At 32.6% G+C, this 19088-nt stretch overlaps 1 protein-coding gene and 1 long non-coding RNA gene across 9 annotated transcripts in view; both read left to right on the top strand.

Annotated features, from left to right (window-relative positions):
* Positions 1-17555, top strand: part of LOC134721339 (zinc finger homeobox protein 3-like) — a 215612-nt gene extending 198057 nt beyond the window's left edge. For all 8 annotated transcript variants that reach the window (XM_063584272.1, XM_063584277.1, XM_063584273.1 and 5 more), the window contains 6 exons: positions 3770-3877; positions 5521-5895; positions 7040-12382; positions 12759-12836; positions 13914-14090; positions 14849-17555. In XM_063584272.1, coding sequence (XP_063440342.1) covers positions 3770-3877; positions 5521-5895; positions 7040-12382; positions 12759-12836; positions 13914-14090; positions 14849-15462 — 6695 coding nt within the window. In that variant the 3' untranslated portion in view covers positions 15463-17555. The remainder of the gene's footprint in view (positions 1-3769; positions 3878-5520; positions 5896-7039; positions 12383-12758; positions 12837-13913; positions 14091-14848) is intronic.
* Positions 1-19088, top strand: part of LOC134721341 (uncharacterized) — a 142893-nt gene that overhangs the window by 60392 nt on the left and 63413 nt on the right. The gene's annotated exons all lie outside the window — the stretch shown is intronic.

The raw sequence follows: 19088 nt of genomic DNA on the forward strand, positions 1-19088 counted from the left end.
ACTTAACTTAGTTCCCATGCATTTTTTTTTTACATGATTGCATAGTTGATTGATTGATTGTTTTTTGTCAGCCTAACATCCAGTGCATCATTATGAAGAGTTGTGATATTACAGTTGATATCAACATGTAGTTAAAATATTTAACTCATGTAACTTATGGAATTTTAATTCAAAACTTTTTAACTTTAACATGTTCAATTTTGACTACTTGATGTATTCAAATATAGCAGTTGTTATTGTAAAGATGAAACATTGATGATTGCACTAACAGCTGTCATTATACCCCTATTGGACCTCAACAATAGAATGTAGTGAACTGTTTGGTGATTAAAAGATATCAAGTTTTATTACCATACAACTTTTCTTGCTTGAAGAAAAAAGTTGTTGGAAATGTTTCTACTGTTTTAAATTATAGGGCTGTGAAATAATTGCTTTTTTGATGGCATTACCTTCTTCAAACTAAAATGAACAGTGGAAGATTATTTAAGGAATTAATATGATAACGTAGTGTTTCTTTCATTGTTTCAGGTTACTTTGTCTGTCCACATACTGCCCTTTATTTTTTCGAAAATGAAAATTAGGGAGGTAACAATAAAAAAATAAAAATCCCATTAATCAGAACCCGAGAAACAAGAAGTTCCAAAGATTTTTGATGACTGGAGAAAAAAATTATTGATGATAATCTTTACAATAACAAGTACCTAGTACACCACAGGAATTATTGTTTGATGTGGTCTATGTCAGGCAAAGTTATCTTAGGTCAGACAGATTATCATGGTAGATAACAACACATAAATCATTTCCTCACATTTTAATAGGAGCTACTTGATTCTTGTAATTATTGAAACCTGTCATGCTCTTTATAATAAACACCTGTGTTGTGGATTTTTTTAGTTTTTCAGTTGCTCTGCACATGAAAATCTTTTGGTATGTGTATATCTTTCCCTAAAAGTAATTCGCCATTGTTTGTTTTTAAATTTTAGGTTTCGATAGATTCAATCAGAACCAAAAGTATAAATTTATAGATATATTTTATATAGAAAGTAAATGATAAGTCTGTGTCTCTCCCCTATCCCATAGTGCCCATTAGATGCTGATATTGTACTTTCCATGATAAACAGGTATTTTTTCCTGATTTATTGTAATTTCAGATGTTTTTTTGTTGTTTCTTGGGTATCCTTTGTTTTTGATTTGTATATACTAATGCATGTTACCCACCTATCATAGGTATCCCCATAGCATACATGATAAATTGCCATTTCCAAACTGTGCATACTGCCTGCCTTTGCAGTAATGTACTACTTATTTCAAATTACATACTGCCTGCCTTTGCAGTAATGTACTACTTATTTCAAATTACATACTGCCTGCCTTTGCAGTAATGTACTACTTATTTCAAATTACATACTGCCTGCCTTTGCAGTAATGTACTACTTATTTCAAATTACATACTGCCTGCCTTTGCAGTAATGTACTACTTATTTCAAATTACATACTGCCTGCCTTTGCAGTAATGTACTACTTATTTCAAATTACATACTGCCTGCCTTTGCAGTAATGTACTACTTATTTCAAATTACATACTGCCTGCCTTTGCAGTAATGTACTACTTATTTCAAATTACATACTGCCTGCCTTTGCAGTAATGTACTACTTATTTCAAATTACATACTGCCTGCCTTTGCAGTAATGTACTACTTATTTCAAATTACATACTGCCTGCCTTTGCAGTAATGTACTACTTATTTCAAATTACATACTGCCTGCCTTTGCAGTAATGTACTACTTATTTAAAATTACATACTGCCTGCCTTTGCAGTAATGTACTACTTATTTCAAATTACATACTGCCTGCCTTTGCAGTAATGTACTACTTATTTCAAATTTGCACAACTATTAATTTATTGTGTTTTTATTTTATGTGTAAAGAAGATTCAGATCTTCCAGTTTTCTACTGAATGACTTCTACATTACAAAGTGGTTTATTTTCAACATGTCTTGATTGTTAAGATAGATGTAATTAGAAAAGTCATTTGTAAGACGCAAAGAATAAAAGATAAATAAGTTTTATATTAAACTTTAGAAGATGATTGTTCATTTTACTTCTACTTACAAATAATTGTAGCGCTTGATTAGTAGACTCGAAAATTAATGTATATAACAAAAAGATACAAGTTTCTCCTAAGGGTCATACTGATGAAGTTTATGGAGGTAATTTAAGGGAATTTAATTACAAGTTGAATAAATAAGGTTATCAATGGGGTACTGGAAAGGGTGTAAAGAATGTGTGAAAATAAAAGGGGATTTAAAAGTATGTGGTGAAAACAATAGTCAATTTATATTAAATTTAGGTCAGTGTAGATTTGCTATTTAAAATAAGTTTGTAAGGACTTCCTTTAATTGTATAAGTAAAATTTAAATACTTAATCAATTTAAATCAGGATAAAGACCATAATTACGCTAATTGTTCTCAAAGGAAATACTTTTAAGTGTTTAGACCCAGATCTGTTAATTTAAGACATCCTGTCACAGCGAAAAAAATTAAATACTCAAATAACATAGATTTTTGTCCTCCACAAAGCAGATTGTTTTTGACTGATTAAATGAAGCAATACTTGTTTACAGTTACCAGTATTATACAGGTAAAAAAAATGTGACTTGGTTTTCATCATGTTGATTTCACCAAATTAAATTACCTTTTTACATGTCTTTTTGATCACAATAAAGATTTTTGGAATACCTGAATATAATTGTTCTCCAACCCTATTAAAGTTTCCTAATTTTATCTTGAGATTAAATGGGATAGAAGATAATACTCAGTTGGACATTTTCTTTATTTAATAATTACACTTTATAGGTTGACACCCGTTTGTTGTGTGAAATGAAAAATTAGATATGACACTGGAATCTTACCTGAATAACAGGTAGAAAGCTGTTCATTAGGCCAGGCATTATAAATTTTTCATTCATGTACATTTTTCTCTTCTTGACTCTTGAACTGATAAAGTTTTGAAACGTCATGATAATTCTTAATCTTGCAAGAATTCTACTATTGAATACTTTCTTCAGTTTTGTTTTAAAGTCTAAAACTGAATGATGGGCTCTCAACATGTTTTGATATCCTCCTCAAACTAAACAAGAGTCTCAGTATCTTCTAATGAATTGAATAAATTGAATGGCCTGAAATGTGTGTATGTTTTCGATTTGATGACTGTATTTCCACCGATCAGTGCTAATTATCTTTACATCATACTCATGGAGACATAGTTTTGCTAGACTTTTGAAAATGTTAACAGTTTCAAGGTTATCTGGCTATCTTTTGAGGATTTAAAAAAAAATCTATTATGTTTTGAAAAAGTGTTGTATTTTGTACTCTTTATAAAAATATATAAAAGCTTTGTTTATGTGAATTTGAATAGAAATATACTCATGAGAAAAAGCAGAGTGATAGAAATAGTCAATTAATCAGAAAAAGACATGATTAATCAAAATTTGTGACAGGACATACATAGCACTTGATGGTAATTAAGGTACACAGGTGATGTTGTCAAGGTGAAAACTAGTTAATCCAGGATATTTTTCAATATCTGATTTCTAATTATCACAAAAGATAATTCAACTATAATGAAATCAATGGAAACATTCAACAATAACTTTCTAAATCCACAATCAACTGTCTTAATTGCATCTGTACTGTTTGTGTGCTATTTTTCCTGAATCGATTTCTTAGATAGAGACAATTTAATTAATTAATTGATTAATTTTGTAGATGGAGAATTAGATGATGAAGATACTGTGACATCTTCTTACGAGAACGACATTCAGGACAAGTTTGATCATCCAACAACCAGTAAAGAGAACACACCAGAAAGCTTTGGTAAGCATAACGTGGACAAAGGGAAGCAACTTATAGTCGTTTTCTTTTTCTTCAAGCATTCAGATAAGTCAATTTTTTTGAGAGGGGGAGTTAAAGAGATGTGTTTTACAATGAGATTTTGAAAAATTAATACATTTTTTCTGCTTTAGCATTTATTTATTTTTTTATATATGTTGTTAACTTAGAAAATCTCAAGGGTGAGAAATGTGCATTTAAATGAAAGATTAATGTGTTAATTAATTGATTTCATGTTACCATTAAGACAATTGAAATAGTCTCTGTCAAACTAAAACAAGACATGCAGAAAAGGGTTACATCCTTAAAAGATAACAAGAAAAATGTATAAATTTCTACATTTATCTAATGGATTTTCTGAAACAATATGACATGAGCATTTTTATATCATCATGTATATATTTTTGCTGAGGGACTTTAGGAGAAGTCATCAATAATTACATTATTTATAGCTGACACTTTAATTACTAACTCTTGTCTTAACTTAAATCAATAACCCTGATCTGTCCTTAATTAATGAAAAATCAATTAATAATTACTGGCCAGAAATAATACTGTTAATTTCTGTTCAAGCTGATAAGGCATTGTATTGAATAAGATTGTATGGCTTTTGTTAATTAAATAGCTCAACACATTAATTGCCATGAGCATAGAAATTAAATTTTTGTGTCAACAAAATGGACTGGTTTCTAATGGGTGAAACAAACAATAGATAATGACTAAATGGACAAAGTAATTGTAACACCTGTAGGCTTAATATTTCAAAGATAAAACTTAACCAGGTAGGAAATATTTGTCATTTTATGTAATATTATCAATGAACCACAGGATTGAAACTTTATTTTTAACTGTAAGACATTTTGTTTTGTTAGCTTTATATCTTAATTGATTTTTGCTATACATAATTGAATATTTCATTTGAAACAAAGTGTAAGTTATTATTGGAAAATAAGTAGCAGTCAGGGGGAAATGAAAATCATTATGTATAATCATTGAAATGAACACGTTGCATCATGTGTGGAATTCATTAATTAGCTGTTAGTGTGTGGGTTAAAGTTGGTTCATTTCATTTTATTTTCACTAAGTTGATACAAACGATAGACATATATATGATATATATATATATAAATATATTGTGTTAATTTCCTTCTGTAAGAAAATTCTTGTAAATATTTAGATATGGGTGTTATTTTGATCAGTTGTAAATATGCATTGGAGAGGAAATTTACAAACTTATTTATGAACTTTTTAAGTAAATTTAACAATTTTACTTATTTGTATAAGTTTAGTATTTTGTTCATTCACATTGCTGTTATAGAATGATGATGTATTCAGCTACTATCGAATGAGGATTTAGAAAAATGTGTAAATAAATTGTTGATTAGTTTTATGTTTATGAAATTGGACGAAGATGGAAGTTTTTAACAATGCTGACTGATTATACAGCCCTTGCATGTTCGGTACTTAAAATTGGAATACTTATTGAGGAATTTAAATTCACATTTGTTATATTAAGATATTACCTTATTGATGTTAATTAATGATAGACTTACTAAATAAATCGACTACAACTTTTCAAAGAGATTATAATTCAAATGAGTTTATTTGTACTTGTTTATATTTTGCAGATCGAACAAAAACACCTACAGAATCAAAAGAGGACCAAATACATGTTTGTCCCTACTGTAACTATAGCAGTGTTAATGAAATGAGGATACAAGCCCATGTTATATCTCAGCATTCTCAAAATGACTCAAAGATTCTCTGCCCACTTTGCCAAGAAGACTTTAAAGAGAAACGTGGATTAGAGAAGCATTTGATGAACACACATAGCGTTAAACCAGAAGGTCTTCAACGTCTTTTGTTAATGGTTGACCAAGGAGATTGGATGATGCCACCCACAAGTATTCCAACAGTTACTCCATTTATGCCCATTGATGAATCTGGGGAGATTAATACTGAAGCTTTAGAAGCTGAAGCTGCTCGTCTAGCTGCTGAAGAAGGTAAACAACAAATCATAATTTAGAATTAAAAAAAACATCTCTTGCTCAAATTTGAAGGTTTTGTTAATATATTTGATGTCATCATGGTTAAAAAAAAAAAATGATTATTATTTTAAAACTTAATTTGGAAGCAATAGATACTAAAAGGGCAGTCAAAAATAAACTGACAACACCATGGTTAAAAAGGAAAACACAAACAAACAATAGAAGGCAAAATAGAAAACGAAAGAATAAACAACACAAAACCTCCCAAAAACTTAAGGTGATCTCAGGTGCTCAGGAAAGGTAAGTATGTGACGCCTATCAAGATCCTCATACTCTCAACCTGGTAATAAGCCTTTTTCAGTAGGTTATATAATGGAAAAGGGGTCAGGATTGTAGCAAATTAAAGCCTCTTTCTATCTATCAGTATACTCTATGAGTATGTGTATATTGTAAAATCAACCACTAATCATCAAATTAGAACAAGCTACTAAAATATTCAGTCCTTTTTGCTGCTATCATAATCTTAAATAAGTCTTGAAAAACAGAAATAAAATTGCAATTACTTAATTTAATAAATTATATGTTTCTTAGGAGAGCAGTGCAGCAACCTTTTTCAGGATATCAGAGTTAGGCCTCTTTTTCTGTGGGAATCAAAGAATGAGCTTATTTTCTTGTGAATTATAAAAGATTCCCTGAACAATATGAAAATCTTAGTTAAACCAACATAACATTAAATCGTGATAAAAGTTTAATGTCCTACTGTATAAATTGACACTTTGTCCAATAGATACACGATAAAACCAGACATTCAAATGACTGAAAACAACATACACCAAACAAATAACTAATAGAAGAAACAGAACAATTTTTCTGAATTTTATACATTTATAGTTTTTGGGGTTTTTTTTTCCAAAAAAGGATAGACATAAGAATAATGTGATAAACACTTTGAAACAAGTTATTAAACAAACAAAAAAATCAAATGACAAAACAAATTATACATGTAGACAACTTCAAAGAAAAACAATTAATCATTAAGGCATGAATACATAAAAACAACAGATGACACTGAACAAAAAAGAAATAATTTATTTTACAAATAAAACTTGTTCATTTTGTTATGACATATTTTTGATATTTTAACTTCTTAACTTTACAGCCATAGACACAGCAGCTGTACCAGATAAGAATGATGCTGACGATCAGTACCGATGTCAGACATGCTCAAAAACATTCATCAATATTGATGGATTGTATGCTCATCAGAATGAACTTGGACATTTAGAATTGAAACAGACCCCGCGGGGCCCAGGATATCTGTGTTGGAAGAAAGGATGTAATCAGTATTTCAAAACTGCTCAAGCTCTTCAAGTCCACTTTAGAGAAATCCATGCAAAACGACAACCAAACATAACTGATCATTCCTCATACAAGTATGAGTGTAATCAGTGCAGCCTAGCATTTAAATCACCTGACAAACTTCAACTTCATTCACATTTTCACCTGATTCAGTCTGCCACAAGATGCAGTTTCTGTTCAAGATCATTCCGATCCATTGCAGCATTGCGTAAACACATTGACACTGGACATTCAGAAATCAGTGATATAGAGAAAGAGCAATATCATGCATCAATGAATGTTGCTTCAATGGCGTTAGGAGCAGTGTTGAAACAGTCAGGAGTGGAGAATCTTTCTGATATCATAAGCACAAATTCTGAAGGATCTACAACAATTGTTAATGCTGTCAAAACCCCTGTCACTAGTGCAGTACAGGCCGAAAAACTGTTGGCTAAAACAGATATGAACTCAAACGAGACTGTTGGTAAAGTTGATGAAAGTATGGATACGGACAATTCATCACTTATTGAGAATGATGATGAAGATGAATGCATGGACACAAATGAGAAAGAAGATGCAGGAGATATGCCCTATAAAGAACAGCAATTCCTGGAGGACTATATTAATAGTCAGGCTATTGCAGAGAACAGCTATGAAGATCCATCACGTAAATTTAAGTGCCATCGTTGCAGACTAGCATTTACAAAACAGAATTATTTGACAGCACATAATAAGACATTGTTACACAGAAGAGGAGACAAAATGAGCTATCCAATGGAGAAATATCTTGATCCAAATCGTCCTTTTAAGTGTGATGTCTGCAAGGAATCCTTCACACAGAAAAACATTTTACTTGTTCACTATAACTCTGTGTCTCATTTACATAAACTGAAACAGATTACTCAAGGATCTCCTTCATCAATGTCTACTCAGCAAGCAGAAAGTTCAGATTCAGAATTGATAAATACAACTTCTACATCCACCATAGTGAATGGTGAAAGTGACAAACTCAAGCCATACAAGTGTAATATATGTAAAGTGTCATATTCTCAAGGAACTACTCTGGACATTCATATACGATCAGTAAGCCATCAGAATAAGGCTTCAAAATTGCAAGAATTGGTGCTTACTGGACAAGTTGATATAATGCAGCCATTGATTGAACAGCCAAGTGATCCTCAGATGTCACAACAACAGAAGATGTTGTCAGAAATCATAGCTCAGCAATCATCAGCTTTTAACCAATCAATGTTGTTCTCAGGCATGCCAGGTTTTGGAGATTTTGGACAGTTTCCAATGACAACAGGATTACCACTTTTGCTACCGAAGATGTCAATTCCAGAGACAGTTACAACCGCAAGTACATCTACCAAATCTTCAACTGTCATAAAGTCAGAAAGAATCGACTCGAAGTTTGGAATCAGTGAACAAGAAGAAATGAATGGACTTCATATGTTAGCTCAAGCAGCTGCCAACAATGATATTGTAAAGAAAGAATTGGCTGAACTTGTGAAAGACTCACCAAGTGTTGTAGGACCTACTTATCTCTGTCAGTTATGTAATGCTGTATTCACAAATCAGGACTCATTACAACAGCATCAGATAATGTGCATGTACCAGGCTGGTATGACTACTCCAGCTACTCATATGAGACCGAAAAGTCTTATGGGACGTGTCAGTTCGCAAGTTCATCGGAATTTACTCGAGAATATTGGGTTTGAATGTGTCATGCAGTTCAATGAGTTCAACAACCAGCCAGCTTCAATGAGGGAGGAAGCACTAGACAAAGCTGAGACAGAAATTGAAATTAAAAAAGAGATTAAAGAGGAGAAAGACAATGAATCTGAAAAGAAAGAGGATTTACCTGAATTAAACAAAGGAGTATGTCCCACATGTCACAAAGAGTTTTCCAGTGTCTGGGTTTTGAAAGCTCATCAGGAGGAAGTTCACAAAGAAGTGGTACCAACAATATTTGTAGAAGATTTTGGTGAACAGTTCAAAAATGATATGGACATAAAACAAGCAAAGGAAAGTGACAGTTTACAGTTATGTGCTCTCAATGATCCTGCAATCAAAGAAGGCAGTGTTAAAGATATGCCTCCACCTCCAGCACCTCCACCTCCTCCTCCATTGATGAGTCCACAAGTAGATATGTCACAAATGATGCCAATGTATGGAATGCATCTTCCTATGCCACTCAATATGGCCATGATGAATATGCAGCCACAACTTATGCCAATGATGTTCCCAGTTAGTACTCATGATGGTATGACCTCACCCATGGGTGTTGGTGATGCAGGTTTGCAGAGTTTGCAGAATTCTCAGTCAAAGATGCCATCAGGACAACAAGCTGCAGCTGTAGCAGCCATGCAAAATCAAAACAAGCGAGCCAGGACACGTATCAATGATGAGCAGTTGAAAGTCCTGAGAGCATATTTTGACATCAATAATTCACCAAGTGAGGAGCAAATCAATGCTATGTCCGAACAGTCTGGTCTTCCAACCAAAGTCATCAAACACTGGTTCAGAAATACACTGTTTAAAGAAAGACAAAGGAATAAGGACTCCCCATACAATTTCAACAATCCTCCACTGACTACACTTGATTTGGAGGAATATGAAAAGACTGGGAAGATCACATCATCGGATGATTCTCATGAAATAGTGATAAAAAAAGAGGTAGATATCATGGAAGAACCAAGTGTTGGTAGAATAAGTGAGAAGGAAGAGCTTCCTCCTCTAACCCAAACTAAACCAAATCCATCTCCTATTGTATCATTGCACTTGACCGCACCTATTTCTTCTTTGAAACTGGAACCTCCACCCAAGACAGAATCACCTAAGTCACAAGACACAATGATGGATGACAGCGACAGTATGTCCAATTCATCTGGACCACTAGCAGCTTCATCCTTTTCAGCTCCACCTCCCCTTGTCAACATCAACATGTCTACTGCACTGAGCTTTACATCGAATGCAGAAGAAATTCGACCAAGATTTGAATTCTCTCCTCATCATTCAGCTTACAACAAGAGAGCCAATCGAACCAGATTTACTGACTACCAGATCAAAGTTCTTCAAGAATACTTTGAACAGAATGCCTACCCAAAAGATGATGAGCTAGATCATTTATCAAAAATTCTTAATCTTAGTCCAAGGGTTATTGTTGTATGGTTTCAGAATGCTAGACAGAAAGCTAGAAAGATCTATGAAAATCAACCTAACCCAGAAGTAGCTGCAAAGGAAACTTCCTCAAATTCACCATTTAACAGAACTGCAGGTCTCAACTACCAATGTAAGAAGTGTACAGCTGTATTTCAACGATACTATGACTTGATTCGACATCAAAAGAAACACTGTAATGCTGGCGATACTGACAAATCTATGTCTGTTAGCACATACAATGAAGATGATGATAGCAATGATTCTCTATCAAGCATGTCAAAAGATGAACTGAACTTATCAGAGGATGGATCATTAAACTCATATGAGCTATCAGGTGAACAAGATATGTCAACTGGAATTAAATTCAACTGTGAGAAATGTAACAAGTCATTTGATAAGCTTGAAGCCTGGCGTGACCACCAAAACATCCATATGAGTGGCAACCCATTCTCAGGACTAGCAACAAATAGTGCTTTTGGAGTGCTGCAGAACATGGCTGCTGCCCAACAAATGGAATCAGATAAGTTAAAGAGAAAATATGAAGTATTTTTAGATGATGATGATCATGATCAGCCAAGAGATAAAAGGCTGAGAACAACAATTTTGCCCGAGCAGCTCGATTATTTGTATCAAAAATATCAACTTGACTGCAATCCAAGTCGTAAACAGTTGGAAAATATCTCAAGAGATGTCAACTTGAAGAAACGTGTTGTACAAGTTTGGTTCCAGAATACTAGAGCTAGAGAACGTAAAGGACAATATCGAGCACATCAGCAACTGATACACAAACGCTGTCCATTCTGCCGAGCATTGTTTAGAGCCAAATCTGCACTAGAATCTCATCTTGCAACAAAACATCCAGAAGAAATGGCTAAAGGAGATATTAACATAGACAATATTCCTGATGCTGCACTGGAAAGTCCATCTGAATGTCTATCAGTAGCTTCAACAATGTTTACATCTACACCAACGTCTGCTGACTTTAGCAAGATGATTTCACCTCAAAGCATGCAGTCATTCCTGCCAATACTTCCATCTCCTGGAGCCTTGCCAGGTTTACCCAATGATCCCCTACAGATGTCAATGACAAAATTTTATGCTGACTCTTTCAAGAAGTACATGAATGAGTTATCTGCTCCTGAATCAAATGAAGAAGAAAACACGGTACCATTGTCATCGCCATCACCAGTTAAGACTCATGAAAGTAAACCAAAGCCATCACTTAGTAGTAATGATGATGAAGCTCCCTTAGACCTGAGCAAACCCTTGAAGGTGAAAGTAGAAAATGAGAAAATATCAGATGGTCCATCGACTGATATTAGTGAGAACTCCAGTGACAACATGAATATGTCTAGACACTTTGATGATTCTGCATCTGATGTGTCCATGAATAAAAGTGATTACTACAACAACAGTCAGCATGCTATCAGTACAAGTGGTCCAAGCTCTCCAGTATCAGTCACTCACAGTAGCAGCCTTTCTGCAAGTCAAGCATCAAAACGTTACCGAACTCAGATGACCAGTCTTCAGGTGAGAATTATGAAGACCATCTTTGTTGATTACAAAACTCCAACCATGGCTGAATGTGAAATGTTGGGAAGGATCATTGGTTTACAGAAACGAGTGGTACAAGTATGGTTCCAGAATGCCAGAGCTAAGGAAAAGAAATCCAAACTTCAAATGTCCAAAACATATGGTACCAATCCAGACCTTGACTTTCACAAACCTCCAGAGGAATGTAAATTGTGTAATTTTAAGTATTCCCACAAGTACACTATCCAAGATCACATCTTCACCAAGAAACATATAGAGCATGTTCGACACTATGTCCAGTCCCAGTCCGAAGCAGAAAGTCACCTTTCCAGTCAAGGTATGGCAGGATTGACTGGTTCCCTGAACAAGCAAACAGATAGGAAGCAGTGGGAGGACCCGTCATCACAGTCACACTTAGCACAGCTACAGTCTATGGGAATGGGAATGCCACTTGCTGGATTATCAGGTATGTGACATAGTTTTAATCACACATTTTAAAAGGGATAGAATGAGCAAGGAAAGCAAACATTTTTAGAAAATTGTATTTTATTTAACAAAAGCAGAGTAGGTGTGGGATGTATTTCAGTGAGACAGTACCAACCAATAGTTGACATTCAAATTAAGTAACAATGATGACTTGCTCTTAATTTCCTGAACAGATATGAAATTAGATTTTTGAAAATAGTGAACAAGACAGTAATAAAGTTTTGTAGACTTAATGTTTTGTCTTAAAGTACTGATACACATCATAGAATTATTACAATATAGAAATTAAAAGACGTGTAAAAAATAAAGTATTTATAGATGTTATTAATGTATGTAATTGTATGTTTGTGTTTCAGGTCTTGGTTCATCGTTTAATCCAAGTGACATTCTAAAGAAAGATAAAGATAATAGTGGGGACAAAAAGTCATCTGAAGGTAGCATTAATTATTTATTGGTCCTTGTCTTCTTAAATTGCTAATAAACATTTTAATTTCATCATTGCAATAATGAGTGCTTCAAATTTTCAGATCAGATGCTTAATGTTTATGTCAAAAAGGAAAATGTGGATTTTCCACAAATATGTTAAATGATGAGAATAAAAAAAATAAGCAACAAAAATATTCAAACCCAATTATTAAGACATTTATGAAGAAAAAGTTTGCTTGTTAAAGGAGAAAAACATTTACTCAAACATTTAAAGGATCATTTATAAATTGAATTATCTATTATCATTATTTTGAAATGTCTCAAAACTGAAAATGAAGCTATAATATTTGACAGATCTAATCTATTAATTGGTACATAAAATCCATATTTACAGCTAACACTTCACATCATTTTGAGAAATAAAGGTTGAAATTTAAAAAATATTTCCACACTTATAGTCACCGTCACGTAAAATTGGCACCATGATTTTTGTCAAAATTTTTCTTAAATATCAACTGCGTTTACTCGAGATCATGTTTTTCAATTGGCGGAAGAAAAATTCAATCCAAATATGTACTACTGTCCTACCTTTTATTGCGTTTACACAGTATAATCCTGACCTTCACATAATCCAAGATTATTTTGTATGGGGGAATCTGACATTGTTATTTTCGGAAGTGTTGTTGTGGAGTTCTACGTGCTCTCTTTTTTCTTATGTCTCTCAGAGCTTTTCTTCATCTTTACGTAAAAAGTGCTGGAAATTGTATCATCAATGACAATGATATTACCCTAGAGTAACGAATGTTATGTAGTAAGGGATCCTCATAGAAACCAAGATGGCGGTTTTACAATGTAAACACAATAAAAGGTAAGATTGTTGTATATATTTGGATTGGATTTTCCTTCCACTAATTAAAAAACATGATCTGAGTAAACACGGTCGATATTTAAGAAAATTTTGACCAAAATCATGGTGCCAATACGTGACGGCGACTATAGTAAAGCTGACAATAAAAAAAACTGTAGACTGTAAACAGAATTTATTGTAAAAGAATATCCCTATTATTGTCGTAACTATTTTTTAGGATCCAACAAAGACCTAATGAACATGGATCCTACTCAGCTGGCTGCCATGATGTCATCACCATTCTCAGGATTTTTCCCAGGCATTGATCCAGCAATGCTGCCTTATATGTACGCAGGATTTCCAGGATACATGCCAGGTATGGGCATGCCTTTCATGCCTCCAGGATTTATGCCTGGTAAGTAATATTTATTTATGTATACAGTATGCAAAAAAAGTTTTGGAAAACACCATCATCTCTGTTTTGATCGTGAATGTTTATGGATGTATCTACTATTCATATACATCCATGAACATACACTATCAAAACAGAGATGATAGTATACAGTTCAAGGTCAGAAGTGATTTCATGTATAAACCTTACTTTCTAGATATGGTTATATGATTTTTGGCTATTTAATTTTTAAAGTTTAGGGCAGTTAGTAGATAAAAGCCTGCAGTATTTCGTTTTTAGCTTCTGTTGAAATATCTTGAAAATGATATTTAGGCTTTGATTTTCTTGAAAAATTATGACCATTGCTGCTTTGTTTAATAAAGAAGATGAGGTGACTTTTAGTTAAAATATTTGTTGGTATGTTTGATAACAAAACTAAATGAATCAAACAAAACAGGATAACATATATACTAATTACTGACACATTATAATGGCGAGATACTTAACCACATCTGATAGACAGGATTTTGTTACAAAGATGTAAAACCACAGTTTTCTGATCATTTTGTATTGGATTACTAGAGATAGACCAAGCCTGTAATCGTGACCACAATAACAACTTTGTAGAAACAATAAATAGTAAAATTTCAAATTTTCAACATATATAAAATATAACTAAGGGAATTTATGAAAAGGATGAATAATTCATTCTACATAATAACTTCAGGACACTGTTTTGTATATGTGCTTATTCAATAAAAAAAAATTATAAATATTTCCAGGTGCAGAACAGTTAATGGGAGGATTTGATCCTATGTCATTTGGAACTCCACTACCTTTATTGCAAATCCCACCACAAGCTATTAAAGATGTCAGTGTAAAACTTTCTGAGCCAAAAGCATCAGTTGCTCAATACACTCAGGACTGTAAATCAATTTCCAGTTTGAAATCTCTTGTAAACAATGTAGACTATTTATGTGTTCGTGAATCAACAGTGGATGTTGGATATATATGTAAGAAATGTCAAATGGTCTATCCAGGGAAAGAAGCATGTCTGGGACATCAGAGGACAATGTGTTTCGCTGGTGGTAAAATTCCAGATAACATCAGTCCCGTATTAAAGCTGGAACAGATTCAATATGAATGTAAACTGTGTTCTGACAAATCGTCTACAGTTCAAGAGTATAAGTCCCACTGTCAGTCAGAGGGACATAAAGCCAAAACTGCAAGAATCCAAAACAAGTCTGGAAAAATACACAGTCCTGTTAGTTCTGTTCCGCCATCACCATCAAAGACACCAAGTTCTTCCAACCCTAGTGTATCCCCATTGCCAAAAACTGACCTCAATTCTCCAGGTTTCTCAAGACCAAAGGACAATGCATCCAATGCAAAATGATTTGTAGTAATTGTGTAAATGATGACTTAAGTGCTATTGGTTTTATTATTTGTCATTTTTAATTTTTGTTTTTAGAGACTTATGTACTGCACCGTATTAAATATGGTGTATGAATATTGAACTACACAACTCTTGCTATGTAAGTTCATGCATCTTTTGTTGTTTTGTCTTGAAACGTTTTTCTGTGTACTACCGCTTACACATGTTTTAACTGCCATGTTAAGTTTCTTAAGGTTGTGTTTGTATGTTGGTTGTTTTGGATCAAAGCCATATTTTATGGCAAATATATTGAAACATTCCTTAAATTTATTAGAAGAAAAAAATGCCAGTCATACAATTGCATTTTTCTTGTTATCTTTTGTTTTGCAATGATTTGAAGAAAGAAAATAAGGGCTTATTTGTTTAGTCCCAGACTTTTTACAGACTATATTTGTTAGTGTTATAATTGCATTTAGATTTTAATACATTTTATGATTTCATTATTAATTTTTTGTTCCAAATGTAAAAATTTTCTTCCCTGTATCTGGGACCTAGTGTAATACAAAGCATATTATATGAATATATATATCTATCTATAAACTATATATACCTATAAGTTAGTCATTTTATTGTTATAGTCATATTGATTTTTTCATGATAGGTTTACATAATTATGTTGTAGACAGTTTTTGGAAATGAAAAAGGATTTTTTATAATAAAACAAGCAAAGTTATGACTATGTATGATGATAAATAGTAGATATGAATGCTAGAAGTAGTTATGTTATGTATGTTTTGTGATGAAAATGTGAGGGTCTTTGAATGGTTTTAGCTGCATGAAGTATTCATTATATACATGTAGCATAAACATATATTTCTATATATTATTAACTTTTTTGCCTTGTTATCATTTTATGAAGTCAGAAGGTTCTAAATATAATAAGCCCTTAAGGGGCAAACATTTCTGTAAGGTTTGCATGCATTTATTAGTTTCATTATTTTTTATCATAGAAGATTGTATCTCTTTTTGTTATTATTTCTATTTTATTCATTTTAGTTTAATTTTGCTACACAATGAAATTGAATGAAAAAATTGAAAAAATTCCTGCCTTTTTAAATAAATTTATGATGAATTGCATAGTTTGATGAGGGTCTGGATGTGGTTTAAAGATAAACAAATAAACAAATAAAGAGAAGGTGCTTAGATTAAAAGAATAAAAATAAAAATTATAAGACAGAAATGAAGAACTCCATCCAGATTCTGTTACATATTAGCTTTAGTCTCTTGATTTCAACATATCTCATTTGCCACATATCATATGCTTCCTCAGAATGATTCTGATGTTGATCACTAAGGGTAATTTTTCTTAGATCTCCAAAATAAACAAAATAATGACCTCATAACGAAATCCTTGCATGTACATAGTCATTCACTCTGTGTTGTATATGCAACTTGTTACATTTTATTTTCATCCAGTTAATGTTGTTAGTGTTCTACCTTGTGTTTGAAAGAGTTTTCAAGAAAAAAATCCTTGTAACACATTTTTCTTTCTTTTAAAAGTGTTATTAATGTTCTATTAGCTCATATAATGGGACCAAATTGTTTATGACCATCAGTTTTGATGTATTAATGTAATGAGTGTAAACAATTATAAATTAAAATCAAATTATTGTTGTACCCATTTAATATGTTAAAAGTATTGTAGAAAAATCAAAATCCAGGAAAAATATAGAGCACAAGATTTCTGTCATTCACAAGGTAAAACTTTATACTGTTAAACTGCAATCTCAGTTGTTAAAATTGTTATATACTTTTGTTAGGGTTCAAAGTTCAAACAAGGTGCTTTTTAGTCTACATTTGACTAAATCTAAGTCAATGTTTCTCTGTTTTCTTTTCCAGATTTTTTTTTCATTTTTTTTTTTTGCTCTGACATAATGTTGTTATCTCTGTTTAAGGGAGTATTATTTTTAAAGTATTTTATCAGCAAAATTATTACTAGTTGAACTAGTACAGGTCTTTATAAATGATGTCAATATTTTAGACATTTTCTTTAAAATGGTTATGTAGTCTGCTTTGCAAATATAAAATCTAAAATAAAAATACATATAAAGTGATTTTTTTTTTATTTTGTCCACATATTAGCTATGATAGACAAGAGCTGGAATATTTATTTAAACAAGCAAAAGTGATGTTGTCAGAGGTAAACATACCATTCCAAAGCAGAATGAGTACTACAAGTAAAATAAAAAAAGGCAAAATGATGCAACATAATAATAGTCTAGAAAACACTACACATGAAATTGCTTATTGAGCAGCACACAAAAACATAAGGTGAACTTGGGTTCCTAAGATAGGTAAACAGTGGATGCTAAACTGGTGGCATTGCTAGTAAAATTTGGGTGAGAAGTCAATCAAAGGTCACTTTGAAGGAGAACTTGTTATAGTGATGGCCTGAGCACAGGATTAAACTATATGACTGAGAAGGCCACAACATCAATATCAAACGACTGAAACAACCTTGTTATAGTGATGACATGAGCTTTGTATACACACGGGCATCTGCTGCGGAGTGGTCGTAGTAGTTGAACTACTGTTAGTGTCTTATAAGTTTCAGCACTGAAGTTGTGAGGTTTGACTACAGCAAGTGGCTGGTGTACTTGACCTCCATCATTAATTGATAAGGATTGTCAGTATTTCTACCAATTGTCATGGTTCTCTCCTGGTATTCTGGCCTCCGGTAACTCTTGCATAGGATAGAAACATGCATATACAATATATGTGCATTGTCAGAAAATATACCATTTATTTTTAGAAATTGAGTGAGACAATTTTCCCCAAGTTTTCCCCTGTTAATAGCAAGGTTCAAATAATTTTTCGTTTTCTGTTCATCCTGCAATTTCACTTTTCTAAAATTTTTAGTTTAACATTTACATGAAAACACTTGTTATTCTTTTTTACATGAACATTGGCATTGCTTGCATGAGACTAAACATCACAGTGACTTACAGTACAAAATACTGCATAAAAAGGATAAAGGTATTATCAAAATATTGGTCATTACAACAGAAACTAACATTCTATTCCTGAAGTATATTGCACAGAAAAGCAATAGTGAATAATACATAGGCCATATATTCATTCTTCACACTGGCAAACAATAAGATGAAACACCATTTTTGTTGAGTCAAGACTTTTGTTTTAAAAGCGAGACATAGTGATCCTACATTCTGTCTGGGTTGTGGTGACGGCATCTACAAATATTCACTCTGTGGTTAAAATTTAAAATTTTAATAACTTTCCTAAACTATCCTGGATTTCTACCAAACTTGGATAGAAGCTTGTATATGATCTTAAGTTAGTATCCCAAGGTAAATTTTGCAAAAAAAAAATCCCATATTTTACATATAAATGGACTTAACATTGCACTCATTCTGTGGTCAAACTTTTTATACAACTGCAAAAATTGAAAAAAATTTGGTCGTATCACGTCGTCAGCGTCGTCTGAAGAAGGATTGTTACCATATAATAACTTTTGAATAATCAAAAAGAAATCAATGAAATTTTAACACAATGTTTATAATCACAAAAGGAATCTTGGAAATGATTTTGGGGGTTATGGTCCTAAAGGTTTAGGAATAAGGGGCCCA

Source organism: Mytilus trossulus, chromosome 6 (genome assembly GCF_036588685.1).
Source record: "Mytilus trossulus isolate FHL-02 chromosome 6, PNRI_Mtr1.1.1.hap1, whole genome shotgun sequence".
In the NCBI taxonomy this organism is placed as follows: domain Eukaryota; kingdom Metazoa; phylum Mollusca; class Bivalvia; order Mytilida; family Mytilidae; genus Mytilus; species Mytilus trossulus.